Source organism: Mustela nigripes, chromosome 9 (assembly GCF_022355385.1).
Source record: "Mustela nigripes isolate SB6536 chromosome 9, MUSNIG.SB6536, whole genome shotgun sequence".
In the NCBI taxonomy this organism is placed as follows: Eukaryota; Metazoa; Chordata; class Mammalia; order Carnivora; family Mustelidae; genus Mustela; species Mustela nigripes.
In genome coordinates this window covers 29817075-29833166 of record NC_081565.1, presented here as the reverse complement: position 1 = coordinate 29833166, position 16092 = coordinate 29817075, and the positions used below count along the sequence as shown (strand labels likewise).

The window sequence follows — 16092 nt, the reverse complement described above, 5'->3', positions numbered from 1 at the left end:
AGTACCAAGTAAAATGAATTAACATAGTAATGATAAACCCACCCACCCCTACTTATATCTTGAAGAAATTTCAGAACACTAGGAACAAGAAAATTGTAAAAAATTTTCAGATACAGAATTTTTAAAAAAATAGAATTGGGAAAATCTGAACCAAAGGAGAAAAAAATCCGATGAAGTAAGAAGACTCACTGACAACAGTGGATGCCAAAATAAAAAAGTCAAAGTCTATTAACATCAAATTCTTCAAGTATAAAGTTCATTATTGCAAAGCAAGCAAAATAGAGACATTTTTTAATTTGTTAAGATTCAGGTGAATAGGAATTTTTTAAAATAATTACTTGAGTTTGTGCTTTAGGAAATGACCAAATGAAAGATAAAGCCATGAATTTAAAAGACAGGCTGTAAGGAACTAGAAGTAGGAAGGACATGTGGAAGCATCGGTGTATATTGAATATGTATTTATTGTGAAACGAATCAGTAATCTGAAATTAATGGAGCTGCCATGGAGAAAAAGATTCAATACCTGCCAAAATTCTTGCCTTTGGGGTAAGAAAGGTAAATATATTGATTGTATCTTTTATTTTTTAGCTTTTTATATGAAAAATTACAACCACTCATAAAAAATATTGTAACAAACTTCATTATAGCCACAATCTAGAAGTAATAATTATTCACATTTTGCCATATTTCTATAGTATTTTTGAACAATTCCCAGATATCACAACCCTTCACCTTTAAGTATGTTGGTATCTTTACTACATCTTTATCTAAAAGTGACTTTTTACATAACCACAATACCATTTTGACAGCTAACAAGATAATAGCAATTTCATAGTATCTTTTAATATTCAGTCCATATTCAGATTTTTCTAATTATCCCCAAAATGTTTTTTTACAGTTATTTTGCTCAAACCAAACCCACAAATAGCATTTGGTTGATTATGTCTCTTAAGTCTTTTTTTTTTTTTTTTTTTATTTTTTTTTTTTTTTTTAATTTTTTTTTTTTTTTTTTTTTTAAAGATTTTATTTATTTATTTGACAGAGAGAAATCACAAGTAGATGGAGAGGCAGGCAGAGAGAGAGAGGGAAGCAGGCTCTCTGCTGAGCAGAGAGCCCGATGCGGGACTTGATCCCAGGACTCTGAGATCATGACCTGAGCCGAAGGCAGCGGCTTAACCCACTGAGCCACCCAGGCGCCCCACTTAAGTCTTTTTTTAATGCTTGATAGTTCCATAGTTCACTCCAATGCCAAAGGAAAAAAAGGGGGGGGGGATTGCACAAAGGAAAAATCCCCAACTTTTTCTTGAAACCAGCTTCTGAAAAAAACCAAGTCAATTGCTAATTAACTTATGGTGAGACCAGATTATACAATGACTCACAACCTGGATTTGTTTGTCTCTTCGTTAAGATGGTTTAACTGGTCTCTAGGCACTGTATTAATAAGTTTCATCTAAAGGTTTGATTAGGTTCAAGTTTAGTAGCGTTGTTTGAAGTAATCTAAGTAGTGCTAGGCACTCCACCATACATCTTGTCATGAAGCAGATTATGTAAAAATGACCATTTTAAGAGATGTTAAGTTTGATCCGTGGGTTCAGGTGGTAACAGTCTAATCCTCAACTGCAAATTTCCTTACCCCTTCCCCTTAGCTGATACCTTGTACTCTGGTAAAGTTATTCTTGGGTTTAAAGGTGGGGGGGTAGTAAATCAGGAACTATCTAGAAATTAACAAAATGAGAACACTGCCAGAAAAATAAACACAAAATAATTGGACATGAAATGAATTTATTTTAAAACAACAGAAATCAAGGAATCAGGAAAAAAAGACTTCACCAAGAAACAAACCAAAAATTGTTCTTGGAAAAGATCCACAAAATAGAAAAATATTTGGTAAGTCAGGTTGAGAGGAAAAAAAGAGAAAAAATGCAAATAATAGGGGATATGTGCAAAATTGTAAGTGAAATATGTGTTCTAGAAAATATGGGTGAAATTCTGAGAAAATAGGAATGACCAGGTTGGCTCCAAAAGAAATTTTAAAATCCATATTAGTCAATATGAGAAAAATCATCTAGTAAAATCAGACAAAAAAGAAACGTGAGTCCATTAATGAATATAATTCACCACATTAACAGAATGAAGGAAGAAAGCATTATGAAAATAATTAATTCTGATACACTAATTGCTACAAACCTGGGCTATTCTAATTGCTTTAAATATATTAACTAACTTCAATAACTAATTTCAATAAATGCTATAAAATCACATGATTAAATTCAATCCCACTCCTGATTAAAATTAGAAAAAGGAATATATTTTATGGATAAAAAGAAACATCACTATTCTGAGAAAAAAAATAGAGTATCTATTGGAAATCAATAACGAGCATTACATGTGATGTTGACATTAGAACTTTTCTTTTTTTTTTTTTTTTCAAAGATTTTATTTATTTATTTGACAGAGAGAAATCACAAGTAGATGGAGAAGCAGGCAGAGAGAGAGAGAGGGAAGCAGGCTCCCCGCTGAGCAGAGAGCCCGATGCGGGACTCGATCCCAGGACCCTGAGATCATGACCTGAGCCGAAGGCAGCGGCTTAACCCACTGAGCCACCCAGGCGCCCCGACATTAGAACTTTTCATATCAAATGTCAGAAACTCAATTTTAAACAGAAGTGACTTGTTTTTCCACAAGTAACTTGGAAGTTCCAGGGAATTAATCTAGATCGGCAATCCCTGGATCCAAGGTATCCCTACCTAGGAAACAAAAGATGATTCAATTTGCTAGGGCATCACAGTTTTGAGACAGCAATGTACCCTGGTGCATAGAAACTAAGATTCAGTTTACAAAAAGTACAAATTCCATACAAATTTGTCAGATATTGATCTTGTGCCATTAGCCCTTGATTTTTGCCCTACTTTGTAACAACTGATTCAGGAGAACTGTGAACCTAGAGAAGTCAGGAGAACCTCCTCTTCCTTAGTCTTATTTTTTTGTCTCCCCACTTCATCGTCACCCTGAGCCCTGGCTCAGAGTTTGCTTCTGGCTTGAATAAGGTGTTGCCTGAAGAATTTCAGGATCTCTCCCCAGGAGTGCTCCTGAGCTGCGGCATGGGCAGTGGGCTCCCCTCCCCAGAGCAGGGGCGAAGAAAGTTTCATGTTTGGGGAAGCGTAACACAGGGGTGAGTAGGGCGGCTCGATGAGATGGCCCGCCCCCGGGTACACCAGCATCCTTCCATTGTTTCTGCCATGGTTCTGCAGCCGGTGCAGAGCCTGCTCAGCGTACTCCCTGCTCTTCATGCATTCGTCGTTCTCTCCAACAATGAAGAGGATCGAACCCTGGGCCTTTTCAACCGGAAGCACGCTCCGCTGATTCACCTTATCCCGGGGGTCCCCCCTGTAGTGGAGGAGGCGTACAGCCCCGGAGATGTCAAACTGCATGCGCTCCATAAACATGGGGATGGGTGCTATCACCAGATCTTTGTACCTGAGTGGAAATTCACAGATGGCAGTGGTCCCATTGATGCAGATGGTGGCTACCACCTGCTTCAGGAAGCAGGCCATGGCCAGCCCGATCTCTGCACCTTTGCTCACGGAGATCACTCCAATTCCTGGCGTTTGGACCTGAGGCACAAAATGAAGCGAACCCATCACAGGCCATACTTGAAGGAGCTGCCCTGCTGGCCAGTAAGCTAGTGTCATGGAAACAGTCAGACATCCAATATACGGGATGGTAGTCCTAGCGCTGGGGTTTACCAGCTTCTGTGACTGAAAACATTGCCCCCTTGCCTTCTGGAAGCCTTATTGTCTTACGGGGGTGGGGATAATATTCTCTACCCTACGGGATTGTTGTTGTACGGATTTAGTGAAACAATAGAAATAAAAACTCTTCATCAGAGGGAATGTTCCAGAAAAGCAAAAAGAGTTTAAATTCACGAGCAACATTCAACATCACCTGTAGAAGCAGGTAACCTTAGGAATCCAATTCTTCTCCCCAGCTAGTTAAAGAGGTTCCTGGGTCCTTTCGAGTATTATGTAGGTGTCGTTCATATTTAAATAGCAATTTACAGCTACAGAGGTTTTGCGCCTCCATTAATCCAAGAGCTAATCATGAAAGCGCTGGAAGGGTAAAAATGCAAGACTTGGATTCTATAAAGAGTTGAATCCTGGCGCCCCATCTAATAGGAAAAGTAGTAAGTCATAGGATGGGGTCCTTAATTCTGTGAAAGGCTGAGGGAGCAGAGGGTTTGGGAGATGAGTAGGGAAAGGAAGAGCATTTTGGACAGACAGAGGCAAACACGTGGCAACCTGATACATTTACTTTGTTTAGTTAGAGTTGTATGCCCAGGCCCTGTCATCGGTTCATCTAAAAAAAAAAAAAAAAAAAAAAAAGTTTTTTTTTTTTTTTTTTTTTTTTGCTTTAATTACAGCTTTCTGAGATCCCATTTTCAAGTTTCTACTTCAATAGGTCTGAGTGGGCCCAAGAATCTCATCCTAGAGCATATCCCTTCCAGGAAATCCAGTGCGTTTCTACATTTGGGAACCACTCCTAAGAGGAACAGACTGGGGAGGGAGGGAGGAGACCCTCATCACGATGGCGGCAGCACAGGGGAGCAGCGAGGAGGGAGCAAACCACAACAGTGGGTGGCAGAGAGGGTGAAGAGGCTGTGCCGTAGGAGAACGATTGGGGAACAGCCCCTGAAGCCCTTTGGGACTGGTTGAGGATGTAGGGAAGGGAGAGAGGGAAAAACAGATGGGCACGGATGACAAGGTGGATTCATCAAGAGTTTACTGGGTGCTGGGTCCTCAGCTAGGTGCTTTACACACCAATGGTCTCAGCTTGCCTTTCCAGTAAGAGCCCAGAGATCAGGAAGTCTACAAGTCTTGCTTAAGGTTACAACAGTATCAAGGGGCCAAGGTGGGAACTGAATCTCTTCGGATGATACTGAATCTGAATGCTGCCAATTGCCCTTCCTCCTCAGCTAAAGTCACAATTAGTGACAATTAAAAGGGAAAAAAAAATTTTTTTTTCACTTGAAAACATTTTATCTGGGATTTAATTCCTGCTAGACAATCCTTTAAAGAGAGCCAAATATGCTTGGAAAAATCACACGTGGCGCCTGGGTGGCTCAGTGGGTTAAGCCTCTGCCTTCGCCTCAGGTCATGATCTCAGGGTCCTGGGATCGAGCCCCACATCAGGCTCTCTGCTCAGCGGGGAGCCTGCTTCCCCCTGTCTCTCTGCCTGCCTCTCTGCCTACTTGTGATCTCTGTCAAATAAATAAATAAAATATTTGGGGAAAAAAATAAGAAAAATCACATGTATGTTTGGTGATAATGACGGCAGTTTCACTGAAGGTGAAGATACTGATAATACTTCAATAGGAGACAAGACCTCGTGTCTCCTAAAGAGTCAAGGCTCTCCAGGGAGAGAGAGCAGTATGAGTCATGGAGTCAGGATAACCAAAAAGTTTGGAGCAAAGGCACTGCCATAAGGGCTGTCTAGGTTTGACACATGACTTAATCTGAGGGTGCCTTCTTATCTGAAAAACGAGGCTGTCAACAGGACTCACATCATGAAGTAATTGTGAGTGATCAATAAGAGTGCTTTAAAAAAAAAAAAAAAGATCTTATTTATTTGACAGAGAGAGACAGAGCGAGGGAGGGAACACAGCAGGGGGAGTGGGAAAGGGAGAAGCGGGTTGCCCTCTGAGCAGGGAGCCCGATGTGGGGCTCAATTCCAGGACCCTGGGATCATGACCTGACCCGAAGGCAGACAGTTAACCAACTGAGCCACCCAGGTGCCCCTTAAGTAAGAGTGATTTTTGAGTATTTAGCATAGAGTCAAACAGAAAGCTGTTTAGTAACTGTTACCTGGTATGATTGTTTTATCATGACAGGCTGAACCATAAAACATAGCTGATACTCAAACATTTTCAAACTGAAAAACCAGAATTATTATATTTCAACTTAACAGAATGTCAACCCAGGCACCTGACCATGTGATATTTATTCCTATTATTCTGTTTTTAGTTACCAACACAAACATGAGTGCTTCGAGACCTCTTCAAGAGGTCTAGATTATAATTCATCTGATATTTAATTCCTAGAAAAAAAGCTGGATTATGAGACATACTAGTTCAGTCTTTCTCATACCTGAATGTGTATCTGAGTCACCTGGGGATCTTGTTAAAATGCAGATGCTGACCGGGCTGTGTCCTGAGAGTCTGCATTCAAACAGCTCTCTGGTCTTACCAAGGCCTCTGGACTGTGGACCACATTTTGCACGGTACAACAATACTTGACAGAGTTCTAAAATGATCCTTCCTTTCTAGATTCCTTTCCTGGCTTTGGGCTTTGCACACTTACTTGGGGCTCTGTTCTGCCCCTAGATCTGATACTAACTGATGAGCTAATTCAGCTAATCAGATGGTGTGGCCACAGCCATTCTGCTGAGAATTCTGCTCTCCTTCTGTGGCCCAGCTCTGAAACTGAACTTCTGTGCACTCTGAGTCTCAGGACTTTTGAGGGGGGCTTAACTTCAGCACTGCCCATGTAGAGACAATCACTGAAGTCTGAAACCATGTCAAGCCGGAGAATTCATCATTTGAGATCAGCAGCTGATAAAAATGGAAGAGTTACTGATTCATGAGTCACATAAGGAGTCTTGGCTTTTTTTTTTTTTTTCCATCGAGGATAACCATAACACACCCACCATTTACTGTCCTCTGTGCCAGTAAGCTGATCAGCAACCCAGCAATCCCACAAGGTCAACATCATCATCCCCATTTTAAGGGCAAACAGTGCTATGCCCAAATCAAAACAGATTGGTAAAATAGGCAAAACAGGCATTTCTGATTTGGGGAGGGGGGGTACTATAATGTTACAAGCTAGAATGAAAAGTATTCTTAATTACCTTGGGATGAACTAGTAGCAAGTTAGCGGCTTCCTCAAAATATTCCAGGTCGATCTCCTGCAGTAACTTGGGCAGATCTTCGTAGGCAAAATACGCTAAGGCCAACACGGCAAAGCCGTGAGCAGCCAGAAGACTGGCCCGAAATTCAACCAGACCCCCTCGGCCCCCAAACAAATCAATGACTCCTGGGAAAGGACCTTCCCCTGAAAGCAACAAAAAGAAAAGAGAATGGGATCAGAAAGAGTGGAAAGAGGAAAGAGGTTTGAGTGGCTAAGAGGGGGGAGTACAAGGTGAGAACATAAATTCCACTTTCACACACACACACACACACACACAATGGCATGTTGGTTGTAAACTACTGTGGGAAATACTTGTTCTCCAAGAATGTGATTGCTTTTGTTCTTATATTCATCAATAACATTTCCTGTATCACCAAAAATTAGTCTTACCTGGAGGCAGAAAAAGGGCTCCCCGCACCCGACCTTCTCGGACCTGCACCCGCTGTACCCCAGGGGCCGAAAACCAGCGCTGGACCACCTGGCTGGCTATGGGCTCTTCTGTGCTGAAATCCTGGAGACCAACTGTGTCGTAGAGGTTCAGAGTGACCCAGAAGGGGCTGTTCATCACATCTTGCTTAAGTAGCCTCCTGAAAGCCTTCTGACACTTCAGAGACCAGAAGAGACCCATTGGGTGGACCCCCACGTAGTCGCCTCCAAATGCAGGAGCCTTCATTAGGTCCAGCTCACCAACCTCGTCCGTCTTGTAGAAGGCCTTGGACCGGAACACGTTCCCCTTCTCATCCTTCAGAGATGCTGTTAGGGTCACCAGCTGCAACGGGGGCAGGCCAGTCACTCGGATGTGCACCGGCTCATCTGCAAGGGCACTTGCTGGGGTGGCTGTCAGCTGGAACATTGGCAAATCGCAAAGGGACAGAGTGGTATTCCCTGCCCTGGAGGGTAAGAGGAGACTTGAAGTTGGGGACCGAAATCCCAGGAGAAAGACTGGGACAAGGCTTGTGTTAGGTCTGGCCAAGCTCTGCTTCTAGAGACCTCAGGCAAAATATACAGAATGTTCAGAGGAAGGAAACAAAGACATGCAAGAAAACTCATTATTCTCATTTTACATATGAGGAAACAGGTTGAGTGACATACTCAAAGCCTCATGAATAATTAGCAGTAGAACTGGAAATTCAAGCTAAGGCTGATAGCGCAGCCTCCTGTCTTCTCCGTTGTTAACACTATAGAAAACCTTCATTTCATGGTTTGGGGTAAGTTGAACTTTAATTCTTCAGTTGAGATAATACCCATTTGACCTACTTCACGGGGTGTATTTTAGGATCTGAGGAGGTAATGCATGGAAAAGCCCTTACAGGAAGGATCAGTGTTGCTTTTTAAGCCCCACACCTACCTGGGGTCGAGTTACAGGGACAAGAAATATACTATGGTGTTGTTTGTCTCTAATCCCTCCCTGTCGTTATAAGACCAAATTCCAGCTCTTTTTTTCTGTATTCCCATTATTTATTCCTTTTAAGGGAAAATAGAACTCTATGATGTTTTGGGGGGGGGGTGTTTAAGATTTCGTTTATTTATTTGACAAAGAGAAACAGTGAGGATGAGAACACAATCAGGGGGAGTGGGAGAGGGAGAAGCAGGCTTCCAGCCGAGCAGAGAGCCTGATGCAAGGGCTCGATCCCAGGACCCTGGGATTATGAGCCAAGCTGAAGGCAGACGCTTAATGACTGAACCACCCAGTGCCCCAAAACTCCATGATCTTGTCTCTGCTTTTACGCCTTTCTGATGGACTGATAAATGTCAAAATGTCAGCAGTGGTAGAGACTGTAATAGACATTGGGCCAGCTATTTTGTGCTCTGCTCCATTAATGAGCAAAATTTGGGCTATTTCCTCCTTCCTTATCTCTTTTCTCCTTTCCTTTCTTCTCTCTCCTCCCTTTCCTCCTTTCTTCCATACCTCATACTCACAAAAAAAAAAAAAAAAAAACCTATTTATAGATAACAGATGCAGAGTAAAATAAAAATAAAATAGAACTGAGAAAATATGAACCAAAATCAGGCATTGGTCAAAGAAAACCTAGAGCATGAAAAATAAAGCTTTTCATGTGCTGTAAGTTTGGCACCGAATTAGTGACAGCTGAAGGAGAAAAGGTAATTTGGTCAGTTCTAATTATTATCATAGAAAAAGTTACCAGGTCCTCAAGGGAAAGGAAAAAGAGAGGTCTTTCCAGTATTTAGCTCTGTAAGAAATTTCTTGTATGAAACTTTGACATAGCATGTGTCATTTTTGGGGGACAAAATCTTGATAGACGTTGTAATGATAGAAAAGCCCCCTAAAGCCCAGGGATGGAGATTCAGTAGCTATGCTGACACCATGTGACCTCAACCTGAGGCCACGGCAGGTTGGATCAGGGTTGAATTCCTGATTCAAGATGTGCCAGGGATATTTTCCCCTTGCCTATTTAGAATGGGGACTCAGAGATCACCAGTCATTCCGATTTGTCAGAAATTCCCCATGGTGGTCACTCTTACTCTATGTGTACATATTTGCTATTTCCACCAAAGAGTATGCTGGAGATTAGATGAGAGTGACATTTCCTACAAGAAACAGTTCTTTCAAGAGAATGATATGGATCAGACAAAAACAAAACTATGAAACAAATAAGCGAGAGAGAGAGAGAGAGACACCACTTGTCAGTCCATCCGTGTCTCAGGTTTCCCCATCGAAGACAAGGAAAGGACCAGATGATCAGTAACTCCATAGTCATTGCCCCTTGCAATATGGGTTAAATAATGTCAGTGTCTTTCATACCTTGAATCTTGGGATGGGTGTACCTTTGCAAGGATTTGGTAGGGATCCAAGGCAAAGTTTGACAGACTGCCTTCCCAGCAGTTGGCTGTGAATCTAACAGATCTCAGACTTATGAAGCCTACATGTCATCACTCCCTTATAGTCAAGAAACAAGAAGAGTCCAGAACTAAAATACACACATACACAACACATACACGTGTGTGCATGCATACACACATGAATGAAGACTCAGTACTGATACACCTGGGGTTCTGAGGACCCCTGAGGTTTCATGAAATGTAATTATGGGTTTCCACTAGGGTTCTTTTTTTTTTTTTTTAAGATTTTATTTATTTATTTGACAGACAAGTAGGCAGAGAGGCAGGCAGAGAGAGGGGGAAGCAGGCTCCCTGCTGAGCAGAGAGCCCAATGCAGGGCTCAATCCCAGGAGCCTGGAATCATGACCTGAGCTGAAGGCAGAGGCTTTAACCCACTGAGCCACCCAGTTGCCCCTCCACTAGGATTCTTAACTGAGAAAAAAAGGAACTGTTTTTGAACTTCAAGTGTCGTATGGTTATAGTACACATCATGACAGATAGTGATTGAGTGGTCTCATTAGTGATTTCCTTACAAGTTTTTCATCCCATGAGGGCCATGTGCAAAAGGGGGTCATGTTCATTTTCAGTTTTGGGTACAAGACAGAAGGGGCTCTTTATTTATTTATTTATTTATTTATTTGACAGAAATCACAAGTAGGCAGAGAGAGAGGAGGAAGCAGGCTCCCCGCTGAGCAGAGAGCCTGCCATGGGGCTCGATCCCAGAACCCTGGGATCATGACCTGAGCCGAAGGCAGGGGCTTTAACCCACTGAGCCACTCAGGTGCCCCCGAGGGGGTTCTTGATGGTCAGTGAGCACTCTATTGCAAGGGGAGGAGGGTGGTAGGCTGATCATGTCTGCCCCTCCTTCCTGAATTACCTACCCCAAACTCCCTTTACACCTCAAGAAATGAGTTAAGGGAGTAAACAAACCTTCCTGGTATAAAGGAAAATGAAAGGGAAATCTGCATTCCGAAAAATGAATCCTTACACAGCGCAATTCCGCTACATAACGACACTTGGCTATTATTTGTAAGCATTGAAAAGTGTGGACAGAGTAAGAAAGGCATAAAGTAGAGGCAGTATAAGAAGAATATTGTAACAAGGAATCGTGTTTTCTAGAATTTTTCTCACTTTGGGACACCTGGGACATCAGGCTCCCTGCTCAGCAGGGAGTCTGCTTCTTCCTCTGCCTGTCACTCCCCCTGCTCATGCCTTCCACCCTCCCTGTTCTAGCAGGTGCATAAACAATGAATTTGGAACACTGAAAAAAAATTAAATTTAATTTAAAAAATAAAAATAAAATTTTAAAAAATCTTAAAAAAAGAAGAATTTTCCCCCTTTATTTATTATTCCACTTTTTTAAAATTTTGGTAAGCGTTTGCCTTTTATAAACATATCTGAAATGGGTGCCTGGGTGGCTCAGTAGGTTGAAGCCTCTTTCTTCAGCTCAGGTCATGGTCCCGAAGTCCTGGGATCCAGCCCCGCATGGGGCTCTCTGCTCAGCGGGGAGCCTGCTTCCCCCTCTCTCTCTGCCTGCCTCTCTGCCTACTTGTGATCTCTGTCAAATAAATAAATAAAATCTTAAAAAAAAAAATCCGATGGTCCAATAGGCTGATTTTTGAAGATAAATTGAAAGTGGAAGAGGAGGACTGAAGGACTGGAGACATGCCTCATGAGATCAGAAATGGAGAATTACCGTCTTCTGAGTCAATTCACAAGAGAGGACTCGCTGTCAAGTCTGTCTAGACAATGAAGCTACTAACCGATGGGATTTATACTAGCTGGTGATATAAGTTGTCCTGTCCCATGAGCATTATCTTTAACAAATAATTTTAAAATGCAGCGACAGCTCCAGGAAAATTGAAAAGGCAATCATACACAACAATCCTCTGACAAGGAAAGGGCCTGGTTCTTTTAAATGACTACTGGAATTCTATCCTCTCTTTGGTCCTGTTTTTTTTCTCTAACAGAAAAAATGTATTGAGCACTTACTAAAAGCTAGCCACTGGGTAATATTAATTCCCATAATTAAGCCTTTCCACTTTTCAAGGTCCTTTCATGGTCATTATAAGTCAGGAGATTGAACTCACGTGACTTAGCCAAGTTTGTCTGTGTTAATGGTGCAAAAAGAATTTTAACCCATGTCATCTGATCCTTCACTTAAATCTTATTTATGGGGCTCCTGGGGTGGCTCAGTGGCCAGGGAGCCTGTTTCCTCCTCTCTCTCTGCCTGCCCCTCTGACTACTGTGATCTCTGCCTGTCAAATAAATAAATAAAATCTTTAGAAAAAAAAAATCTTATTTATTTTCTGTAAATGACAGTAAGAATGTGAACATGCATTTTTTTTTTCCTGGCCTCTCCCACCCTTGTTTCTTTTTCACTACGTTCTTATCTTTAGTTTTTTCTTTTCCTTTCCCTGACTCTGAAGCTTTTAATGACAGATACAGCCTGATGCATTGTACAGCAGGATAGATAATGGAATAGTAGGGTTGAATTTTATAGTCCACAAACCCACGTGTGCACAAAATGCAATGTTTTCCTATTATCCTACCTTCAGCGTAATTTCTCTTTTCAGTCCTTGTTCCTCCAGGTGGCAGAGATACACGCACAGAATTCAGAGAGAGCACTCTGCTTTTCCTTGCAGTCCAAGTAAGTCCCAGGGACTTGTACAGTGCTAAAAGACTTGGCCGGAACATCATGCTCCTATATTTTTATGCATTCTTCCAAACCCATTTTGCAATATATGCCGGGGGTCCAAATTCAGATACCTGGAGGGGTGGGTAATATAAGTTCGCAGGGAAAGGTCAGAAAGAATGCAATATACGACGGTAATGAAATAAAGATCTGCCCAGTATAGGCATTCAGATGTATTCTCCTAGAAACAAAACAACACAAAATAACACAGACACACAACAGAAACCCCAGGGTGGATACCAAACAAAACGCACCTATTTGTGACTTTGGGAATTCACATCCTCCTATTAGGGTTTTTGTAACTCAAAAAAATACTTTCCTGGCCTTTGTTTTTGTGTCATTCTTTCCTGAAGCTTGGAGGGCCAACTGACCTCTCTCGGGTAGAAGAACAAGGTGAAATGGAAATACCAAAATATGGTGGTGGGAAGTGGGAGGTAAGGACTCGTACAATATTTTTCCACTGGTGCATGGCAATTTAGCCCTGCCCCCAATATCCAAAGCCCTCCAACTCTCTCCTTATTACCTCTTACCACACTTAACGTTCGTGACTTTTTCCTGCTTTCCCTGTATTCGAATTCTGTTGTCTTATTCTCAACTAGATCCCAACTAATCCATATACTGTGATAGGAATTAATACCTTTGTTAATAAGGCTTTTGGCTCTCAAAACCAGTCTGTCACAGATTTTCTAGAATAAGTCATAAGAAGCCTTAAAGCTTATCCTATCCAATGCTGTATTGTCAACATCGATAAAGCACCTACTGTATAGGAACGACTTTCTGTCCTCTGGGCTCTCCACAATGCCACCCAGAGCACATAATATGTTACTGAAACGTGCACTAGAGCCATTTATGCTGTGTTTTTGCTTTCCTGTGAATCTGTACATTTCTTGAGGGCAGGATCCAGTCTGATGTGTCTTGGTCACATTCACTGCACAGGGAGCCCTTCATTTCCTGGTCGTCAACTGATTATTCAAAATGACTATTGATTGTGCTCTCCACTTCATTCCCCTAAGCTCTCATCCATTTACCTAAGTCGGCCTTCCTATTTACAGTCTTTTTCACTTCCCAGTCTAATCTCTGCAATCTAGTCAGGCACATCTCAACACAAAAATAATCGAATCACTCTCCTGCTTTAAACTTTGATGGCCGCAGGGTGAAGGGTGAAGTCTAAATCCTCTGGCCTAGCATTAAGACCCTTTGCAGGGGAATGGTTCCACCACAGCACCCTGGATGGTTCCCCGTGACCACAGGCAGAACTTGGACCCCCAGGACCTAAATCAGGATGGGATGCCTTGTGATCCCGGGGCGTGATCGCGGGGCCATGGCAAGTTAGGCAATCTTCACAGGAGGCTTCACAAGAGTGTTTTCTTACCTGTCCCTCTTATCCTTTTTTTTAATTGAAATATAATTGACATATGAGATTAGTTTCAGGTGTACAACATTCGACAACTAATACACATTACCAAACAATCAGTGAAAGGTTTAGTTACCATGTGTCATCATACAAGGTTTTTACATTGTTATTGGCTCTATATTCCCTATGCTGTACTCCACACCCCGATGACTTATTTGCTTTATAAGTAGAAGTTTGTATCTCTTCATTGTCTCTCCCTATCTTACGGGAGGCTGCCATGAGACAGTTTTCCCATCACTTCCCTGGTTGCAGAGAGGTGTACGATTTTGGGGCACGGCTGCAGGCTCTGTGACAGTTTTGCTGCAGTCTGGAGTTGGCTCCCCAGCAACTGTGTTGAGGTCATGGGGCCCCGTTTGTCTCAGCGCCATTGTTTCAGGGTGTAAGACAAGGACTCAGACAGCTGGAGCCTGTGGCTTCTCTGGCCTTCACTATCTATGTAAATGATAAACTGTCTGAATCTAACAGGGGTTCATTATTTCTTTACCAGCTGAATCTGTCAGTCTTGGACTCGGACTTCCCTTTGTGTTTGGCGCCCTTTATAATAATCGGATTCAATCAAAACCTTTTCCAACTAACCCCAGCCTACTTACTAGTCCAACCAACCATCTCATTATAACATGTAGCATATGATGTTATAAAAATCTGCTTCATCTCCCTCCCTTTCTGCTCTAGCAATGTAGTAGCCTCTAGCCACCTACAGCTAATGAAATTTCAGTTTATTAAAAACAAATAAAATTTTAATTCCTTGGCCACAATAACCACATTTTAATTGTTCAATAGCCACACATGACTAGTGGCTACTACACTGGGCAATTCTGATAGAGAATATTTCCATCATCTTGAATATTCTATTGAACAGCACGGGCCTGGATTGTTAATTACTCCTCGGGGGCAAGAATTAAACCTTGCTTGACACTCTATTCCTCAGTTTCTAGAATATCCTCAGGCACGTAGTGATGCTCAGTAAGTATTAGAGTAATTAAATGAAAGAATAAATGATAAGTGGAAAGGTTAAAAAAATAATAATAACATTTCTCAGATAGTACAAAGAAGAAAGAACAGAAGCCCAACAGAATTCTCAGAGGCTACTTCTGAAGATGTGAGACTCTTCCAAATCCGATGGAGTAAAGTCTCCAGGCTTCTTCTCATCTCTGCAGCTGAAGCCTAAACCTCGCTGAGTGTCCGTGAAACTGAAGCCACAAAGCAGCCAGAGGGCGAGAAACAAGCTGCCCCACACAGGATTAGCCTCCCAGTGGCTGCAGAGAGAGCCCTCGGCAATATAGGAGCCTCTTGGGCTAAAAGCCGAAAGCCCTGCGGTGAAGCAGACTCCGGACTCCCAGGCTTAAGGGTATCAAGGTTATGTACGCCACTGGGTGACCTTGACTCATCTGGAGTAAAGACAGCCAGGAGCTGCTAAGACACTAGCGCCCCAAGTGGCAGGAAACAAAGAATAAAAGAAAGCAAAAAGTCACCCATAGAAGTTAAACTTCCTAATCAAGAAACAAAAGTCCATTCCCTTTAGGGGCTTTTCTTCCTTCATCACAGGTATTTCCTACCCCTCTTCCCAAGCCGTAAGTCCCAGAGAAAAATTTCTTGAGTCAAGAAACAGTCTCTCCATAAGTTCACGTGAGTGGGAGGACCCTGACTGTGCAGCCACAATCAGTCTCTAAATGACCTCTTGTTAAGTGGATGCTTCTAACATAGATCTGCGTGGCCAAGCAATCGGCCACCCACCCATACCCCACCCCACCCCCGGGGTGCGGAAGGACATTGCAGTTCTGCCAGAGAGCTGCGCTAGCCCTGGAGATGAGGAAGGCACACAGCTGAATGAAAGCCAGCTTCCTGGGTGCCCAGTCAAAACACTGAGCAGTTCCCGACCAGGCCAGGCTGTGACAGCCCGACTCCCCCCACACTCACCCTGAATTCTGCTGCTGTGAGCAGTCTGGAGTAGGACGGCTTGCTGGGCCCACTAGAGACACTGGAAGCTTCCCCAGCCTCTTCTTCCAACTGAGCTAGCCAGGCCTTCGCTAGCCTACTCTCCCTCACAAAACGGTCAGCGTCTCCTTCCTCTTACGTATGTTCCCAGTGATGGGACTGTGGGCCCTGCTGGGACAGGGTCAGAGCAGACTCTCGGGCCGGCAGCTGTACCTCTCAGTCCAAGTGTTTCACAACGGAATCTC

At 42.7% G+C, this 16092-nt stretch overlaps 1 protein-coding gene across 3 annotated transcripts; it reads right to left on the bottom strand.

The window, feature by feature from the left end:
* Positions 1-441: 441 nt before the first annotated feature.
* LOC132024553 (acyl-coenzyme A amino acid N-acyltransferase 2-like) lies at positions 442-16072 on the bottom strand. 3 transcript variants are annotated; one of them, XM_059411183.1, is made up of 5 exons: positions 15830-16072; positions 12356-12572; positions 7353-7944; positions 6904-7106; positions 442-3614 (listed from the first exon to the last, which is right to left on the bottom strand). In XM_059411183.1, exons 3-5 carry the CDS (start codon positions 7813-7815, stop codon positions 3021-3023), a joined length of 1260 nt encoding a protein of 419 aa, XP_059267166.1. In that variant the 5' UTR covers positions 7816-7944; positions 12356-12572; positions 15830-16072; the 3' UTR covers positions 442-3020. The 3 variants fall into 3 exon arrangements, with proteins under 3 accessions (XP_059267166.1, XP_059267165.1, XP_059267167.1); XM_059411182.1 differs by having other exon boundaries at positions 7353-7852; XM_059411184.1 differs by having other exon boundaries at positions 7353-7731; positions 15830-16070.
* Positions 16073-16092: the final 20 nt, after the last annotated feature.

Excerpts from the sequence above, each read along its gene's own strand:
- LOC132024553 (XM_059411183.1), bottom strand. The coding sequence starts at position 7,815 with ATGTTCCAGCTGACAGCCACCCCAGCAAGTGCCCTTGCAGATGAGCCG. Across the intron at positions 7,107-7,352 it reads AGCCCTTTTTCTGCCTCCAG|GGGAAGGTCCTTTCCCAGGA; the intron begins GTAAGACTAATT and ends TGTTGCTTTCAG. Across the intron at positions 3,615-6,903 it reads TGCTACTAGTTCATCCCAAG|GTCCAAACGCCAGGAATTGG; the intron begins GTAATTAAGAAT and ends TTTGTGCCTCAG.